This window comes from Olea europaea, chromosome 14 (assembly GCF_002742605.1).
Source record: "Olea europaea var. sylvestris chromosome 14, O_europaea_v1, whole genome shotgun sequence".
In the NCBI taxonomy this organism is placed as follows: Eukaryota; Viridiplantae; Streptophyta; class Magnoliopsida; order Lamiales; family Oleaceae; genus Olea; species Olea europaea.
In genome coordinates this window covers 14,918,532-14,925,760 of record NC_036250.1, presented here as the reverse complement: position 1 = coordinate 14,925,760, position 7,229 = coordinate 14,918,532, and the positions used below count along the sequence as shown (strand labels likewise).

General features: G+C 32.1%; 1 protein-coding gene across 1 annotated transcript in view; it reads left to right on the top strand.

Annotated features, from left to right (window-relative positions):
* Positions 1–3,824: 3,824 nt before the first annotated feature.
* Positions 3,825–7,229, top strand: part of LOC111409563 (uncharacterized RNA methyltransferase pc1998) — a 6,447-nt gene continuing 3,042 nt past the window's right edge. The window contains exons 1-11 of the mRNA XM_023039598.1: positions 3,825–4,157; positions 4,252–4,366; positions 4,492–4,603; positions 4,711–4,755; positions 4,887–4,954; positions 5,146–5,200; positions 5,300–5,379; positions 5,462–5,545; positions 6,268–6,381; positions 6,590–6,708; positions 6,809–6,982. Of these exons, the coding sequence (XP_022895366.1) occupies positions 3,940–4,157; positions 4,252–4,366; positions 4,492–4,603; positions 4,711–4,755; positions 4,887–4,954; positions 5,146–5,200; positions 5,300–5,379; positions 5,462–5,545; positions 6,268–6,381; positions 6,590–6,708; positions 6,809–6,982 (1,184 nt within the window). The 5' untranslated portion in view covers positions 3,825–3,939. The remainder of the gene's footprint in view (positions 4,158–4,251; positions 4,367–4,491; positions 4,604–4,710; positions 4,756–4,886; positions 4,955–5,145; positions 5,201–5,299; positions 5,380–5,461; positions 5,546–6,267; positions 6,382–6,589; positions 6,709–6,808; positions 6,983–7,229) is intronic.

The window sequence follows — 7,229 nt, the reverse complement described above, 5'->3', positions numbered from 1 at the left end:
ACTTAAAATAAAAAATTTCTCTTCAACCATACCTTATTTATCCTCTGTTTGAAAATCATTATTCTTAAAAAGAAATGTTATGAACAGTGATTTACAAGAAAATGTGGGGTTAAAAAGTAGGAAAAAATTTGGGTTTACGTGTGTTTCATTGTGTGAATATGTAGTTGAAAATGAGTATGTAAAAAAAAGTTTTTAAATAATAATTGTCAAGCAGAAGTTTAAACTTTTCAACACTCAAATTTTTCTTGTTTAGTCATCATTGTTAACCATTGGCATTTAGATGATTAGATTTTTTATTATTATTTTATTTTATTTTTTTTGCAAGAAAATTGCTTTCAAGGGTTCTAAGTTGGGATTATATCGTTTTTTCTAGATAATTCATGTGGACATGATCAAATTAGTTCAAACTCTTTAGAAGACTTAAACAATTTTACATATAGAACAGTCGCCATGGTATGTAGTATCTAGACAGTTTAAATATATAGAACATATGAACTGTCTAGAATTTTATATTCTTGAATCAAGAGTTTTTATATTTACAAAAGAATATTATATTTACAAAAGAATCAAGAGTTTTTCAGAAAATAAAAATGGATAACATTTTCACATTATTCCAATATTAGAAGTATCAGAGAGTGTCAAAGAACAAGAGATCTAAATGCCCTAATTAATACTCAAACATAAAAAAAAAACTATAAATTTTAATCAATCTAGCTGAACCAAACAGGGGTCTAAAGTGTGGAGGGTCAATACAATTATTTATCTTTAAAAAAATTTATGTTCTTTAAAAAAAAGGAAATTGCTATTTCCATCTAGAATTCTTAATATATCTATCCACTTTTATAAAAACTATATTTCACTTTTAACCTTATGTAAATTTATTTAAATAGCCTTATTCGTCCCGACTATAGTACTTTCTGGATAAACATAGGATTATGATGCAATCTATTCTCTATGTTACATTCAAATTATTTGAACAAAAGTGTGAGATCTTTTCTTTGGGAGCAGCAACAAATGAATGGGGTCCCTAGTAGATTTTGCCTTTTGTTTTGGGACTTTTCCATTTCTATTTTTATACATATGAGGTTCTTCGTTTCATAATGTGGACTACATTAAGGAAGTCTCCCTTCTTAGGAGGAGGAGTGAGCATATCGCCAAGCACTATTTGTGCTGTCTACCATGAAGTCATTTATGATATGAAGTTTTCTTCCTTCACATGTGCCTCTATGTAGTGTTCTAAAATGCATATATATGCTTTACATAAGTCTGCATATGCTTGATGCATTTTAAAAACGCCTCTCATATGAGGTATGTGCATGATAATGCCTTCAACCTATTTCATTAACAACATATGTAAGTTTAACGCCAAATTGCGCATGCATTTTTGTTAAAAATTGTATCAAAATTAGCTTAACAAAGCTCAGCCCATTTGTGTAACTTTTTTTTTTTTTTTTTTTTATAAAAAAGAGCAAATTGAGCCCAACAAGCATTAAATTAACCCTAGTCACCCAATCCCATAAATCATATACAACAATCTATAGGGTTTTAACGTTTAGAAAATTCAAAAAATCAAAACCAATTTTTTCGTAGAGTTGCAAACTACTTACGTCAAGCTCGAGCCTCATTTTTCTTCGATCTTCCTCTAGTTTACTAGCAAGTGATGCTAACATTGCACAATCTTAAATGGTTGATGGTTGTGTTAATAAGGAGGATGTTAACAATGATATCTTAGAACCTTGCTCTAAGGGTTAGACCTTCTGCATGCAATGCAAGTTTTTACACGCATAGAAGAAACTCAAAATTTTCAAGGCAAAACAAAAGTGAGTTCTGGAATGGTAACTATGAAGAGAGAGATGGCTATGAGAACATTGAATAATTTGAAATTATTTCATCATAAAGTGGGTTGTTACTTTCCATCTCCGAAAAACTTGAATGTTTAATCGACTTCGATGTTAAGTCCTAAGAAAAATGAAGTTGTTGAATTATTCCGAAAGGTCTAGGCTTGTCTTCATGAAAGAACAACAGTCAAGGAGAGAATAACATTGTAACAAACATAGATTTAGAGTGTGATACATAAATAAAAGTAGTTTGGAGTGTTTAAATAATCGAAAAAAGGATAATGTTATAGTATTTCTAAATAACTCTCTATTTTTCAAGGGTATATTTTATAATTTAAAGAACATTTATAAGTTTAGAGAGCAAATTTTTTAATTATTTTAATAAGCTATTTATATTTAACACTTAATGCTTGTCTGAATGTCATTTTTGCAAAAATAAATAAATAAATAAATAAAAATAAAAAAATATTTCCAATCACATCAAGTGACCTACCATCTTAATGCCATTCATGCTTTCAGAATACATATTTATGAATGCCTTCTATTTATTCTCCCATTTTAAAGTGTGTGCACTATTTGTCCAAATTAGCACAAGTCACCATGTCAGGCTTTTCAAAGGGCAAAATTGGGAAAGTAAAATCAAAAGTCATAAATGGAACAGTTATAAGTTAGCTTCATGTTAGATGAAATGTGATTAAAAAAAATGTAGAAATTAAACTGTTCAATAGTCATATTTCTTCTTAAAAATCAAAAGTAATTGTGTCCAGACAAGTGCTTAATTTTATAACTCTCCAAAATTTTTTAATTATTTTTTCTCTATTTTTTATTTTCACTAACTACCCTCGAATTTATTACATTATTTTTTCATTAAAAATTGAAGTACTTTAAATGAAGTTAATTATGGAGTAAGTTAGGCTCTTGAAGAACTAAAATCATTCTCTATTTAAAAATATTAATTTAAAGAGTCTCTTCAAACATTTTTTAAGGATTGACTATTTAAAATAAAGAGTATTTTATATTTAAAAAAGCATATTGAAAATGTTCTTCGAATGTAATCTGAATAAATATAGTAAAGGTAATTATATTCACATCACAATTTTTATTTCTTGTACTACATTTTAATTGCACGTAGGGCATGATTGATTGTGAGCATGTAATTTACATGGAAAGAAAATAAATTTTAAGCAATTAAATTGCCTAAAAATTAGTTATATGAAAATTGTCAATTAAATATGTTTGATTGATTTTATTTTCAACCTAGAAAATGTTATACTTATTCATTTTTTATTAGTATATATGTGGGAGAGAGAGGAAGTAGATGAAAGAGAAAGAGGATGAATTACCTAGAAAAATATATTCCCTTTAAGAAAATATTTTCCTTAAAAATAAGAAAAATGCTTAATCCATTTGTACATCGAGCTTGACACTCCCCTCACATGAGGGGAGTGGGCCCCGCCCCTTGTGTGAGAAGCATGTACACTAAGCTGTCCAACTCAATGTACATGTAGTTTGATTCTAAGGAAAATATGGTTACATGACCAAGAGTAAAAAAAATAATCAAATAATACAAAAGTAGAAATTTTAAAGTTTTTTATTTTGGCTCATTATATTACTTACGTCCCAACAATTTTTTATATCATTTTTATCTTCAAACATTTCATTAGTTAATACATTTTGTATTTGATGACAGTTTTATATTCATAAGTCCGTTGAAATAACGTAAAATAACTTATTTTTTATTATATTTTTAAAAAAAATATTGGATTTTTCCTTTATTTCGAAGAATAAAAATAAAATATTTAAGTATAAATCATCAATGAAGAGACTATCTAATCAATGGAAAGCTGAATACAAGAATCCAATGAAAGAAAATAATTGTTACAATGAACAAAGTTTGATGAGTTTAAATGCAAAATGTGATTTATCAAATAAAAATTGGGTGCCAATATAACCGTTTATGTAGTAATCTTTTAAAATTTTATTACATTTCAGTCCATCAGATATCCAACCCGATTTTATATTAGCGCTATATATAATTTGTTCAAGTTATTATCCACTGTTTCCGCCACCGCCACCAACCACAGCTTCCTCCGCCTGCAGAATGGCTTTAAACCTCCTATCATTCTCTGCTCGACTATCGCCAACCACCTCCATCGCCACCGCCACGTGTCAAGCCTCGGCCACCACTTTCTCAGTGCACAGCCTTACTCCTCCGCCTCCGCCACCGCTACAGCCACCTCTACTGTCTCTCCCTCAAAAATCTACCCCAACGCCTCTCCCTTCATCTTCCTGTTCTCTTCACTGCCCCCATTTTCAATCGTATGTACTCTGCGTTTCAATTTCTCATCACACGCTGACGCGTAAAGGAAGTTGTGTGTTTAATCAATATGCATTATCCTTTTTGAATTTGCAGCTGTTCGGGTTGTACTCACGAGTACAACCTCCATCGTCCGGTGATTTTGGACGAGGCAATTGACTTCTTCGAGAAACTCGCTGTGTCAGGCTTCGATTTTGATACTTGCAGACTGGTATATACATATGCTTGATTGCTGCTATTTATGTAAATATTTACTTATTTGCTATTTTTTATTGCTTTCAGTATTTCAGTTTACACAATTAGGGTAGTGAGTACAATTCCTTTTGAATTTGGCAGTGGGGATGGAGATGTCGTGCAAAGCTAGCAGTTCGGGGTTCATCGACCAAGCCTTTGATTGGTCTTTATCAAGAACACACTCACGATGTAGTTGATATTCCTGAATGCAAGGGTACTGAATTCGTTGGTTTAAACTTTAAGATAATATGTGTGGTGTAGACGTATGTCTTTATTTGTGTTGTTATGCTCCATTGGGTTGAATGTATTTTTAATGTGTAGCTCATCATCCAAGTATTAATGCAGCTGTGGAGCTACTGAAACAAGGTTTGTTTTGTACTCCGTCTTTTAGTTCAGTTATTTTCGTCTCTTTTGTCGATTATTTTTCCACGAGGACCAGGGCTGCTTGTGATGCTCTCAGTGTCCACTACTTTTAATATATGTTTTTTTAACTTTAGGAATGTCTAAATTAAATATTGAGCCATATGATGAAGATCAAGGAACTGGAGAACTGAGATATGTGCAGGTGACTTGTATTCATGGAAATATTCTCTACTGTTCCTTGATTAACTGTTGGCTATCGTCAATTCAATATTTCGTGAAGCTTAGCCTTTAACCCCTACCCCGTTCCTGGGAAAAATATAATTAAAAACCAAAAAGTTTGTGATGAATGGTAATTGATGTGTTTCATATGTTATTGACAATGGTTATATGCAGATGGCTGTGACTACATACAACACGTCTCTACCTGCCTCTCAAAGATACAAAAATGGTTAGTAGCTTGGCTCATATTTCGTGGGGAATGACATTGAAATTGTTGGACCTTAAAAGTTTCAACTCTTGGGCTTATACTTTTGTTGAACAACCTCAGGCAAAGTGCAGGTTGCTTTGGTTTGGAACTCCAGAAATGAAAACTCACCTAGTTCAGAAAAGTTAAATGATCTGGCCAGTGTAAGACCATTGTGGACTTTTAACTGGCTTTCTTTGGTTTAATGAATCTCCTATTGGCGAAGTAATTGATTCTGACTTTCAGTTCCTATGGAGAAATGGTGGGACAAAAGGGAAAGTCCATTTAATTCATTCTGTCTGGGCTAACTTTCAGACATCAACAAATAATGTAAGTACAACTCTCCCTCCTTCCCTCCCTCTCTCTCTCTCTCTCATGTGCAGGGTGCATTTTTTGCATGTGTATAATTTGAGCAAGATGCACAAATGGTTAAATATATGAATATGCATAAAGATTAATGGTTATTGGTTAAATTCTCCTAGACAGATTAATGGTTTTAATAGTTTTCTAAAGTGTCTAATATTATATACAGATATATTGTACCTCTCTGAAGTACATGCTTCAATAGTTATTGGTTAAATTCTCCTAGACAATTTTATCTATATATTCTCCTTTCTCTTGTTTTTTAGTTCTCATGAGGACTATAACATGAAAATAGTAGAGGCACAGATGGTAGAAACAATAAAGAAATTAAAAAGTAAAATTCTGTTCAAACTGATTTGATAAAATCCTGCTGTCTGGGGGACAACGGGTCCAAAAAGCAAGATGCTTCTCTTTCTCTTTCTGTGAGCAATAATTTTAATATCTTGGTGATTTCTGTTTTGATAAATAAGGAGAAAAAAAGGCAGATGGAGAAGCCATTTAATCATATGTAATTATCATGAGATTTAACTCAAAGAAATTTGAGCTTTCAAATTTGATAAAGAAACCTCTGAATCAAAAATAACTATTCTCTCAGTGACTTGTTTATGATAAATCATTCAAGAACTGGGCTATTATTCATAAATTTTTCTGTAGGATTGCCTTATGTATTTTTCTGGCTGGTGTTGCAGATTATTTTTGGGAATAGATGGAGACATCTTTTAGGTGAAAGAGACTTCTGGGAGCATGTTGGAGGAATTGATGTTTCTCTGGCACCTTCAAGCTTTGGGCAAGCAAATACACGGGTAGAAGTCTTGATGAAAGATACTTCAGTTAGTTATTTGTTTGACGGAATTTACTTCCAATTATCCCCACTTATATTCCAACTTTTGGTTGCTCTGTATTATTTGGGCACTTTTCAAGCGTTAGTGGCACAAATATGACTAACAGCACCTAGCATACTGTCAAAAAACTTGTTTAGATCACAACATGATAGTTGGTCTTTCTTATCAGGCATTTGATTTTTTACTCCATAAGTTACACAAGTGTGTTCCTTATGGTGCATCAGTTGTTGATCTCTATGCTGGAGCTGGTGTCATTGGATTATCTTTGGCTGCCATGAGGAAATGCCGGTGAGAACAGTGATGATTTCAAGGTCCTTAAATTTAATTCATGTTCTACCTGTCAATATGCAAGACACAAACCCTTTTATATATTTCCACGTGTTTGTAGGTCAGTAAAATGTGTTGAGGTTAATAAAGAGTCAAAGGTTTCTTTTGAGAAGACAGTTGCTCGTTTATCAGAAACCCTAGATAGCAGCATCAGCTGGCATCATGCAGACGCATCAAAAGTTAGTGCTTCATTTTTATTCATGCTTATGTTGATATTTTACATGTACATATCATGAGTACTGACTATCATATATGTGCATATGTCCAAGTTCACTTATGCATGGGCATAGAAAGTACACTCACAGATGTCTATTCCTTTACTACATCTTTCTGGAAATGCATGCATGCCCGTGTGAGCATTAACACACACAGATATGAAGACATCAGTTTCTTGCATCATCTATCAAATCTAAATATGATCACATGCACTTATATCGTATTTTTAACTCTCTTTGCAAAGATCTCCAAGTTTGTCTCTAATC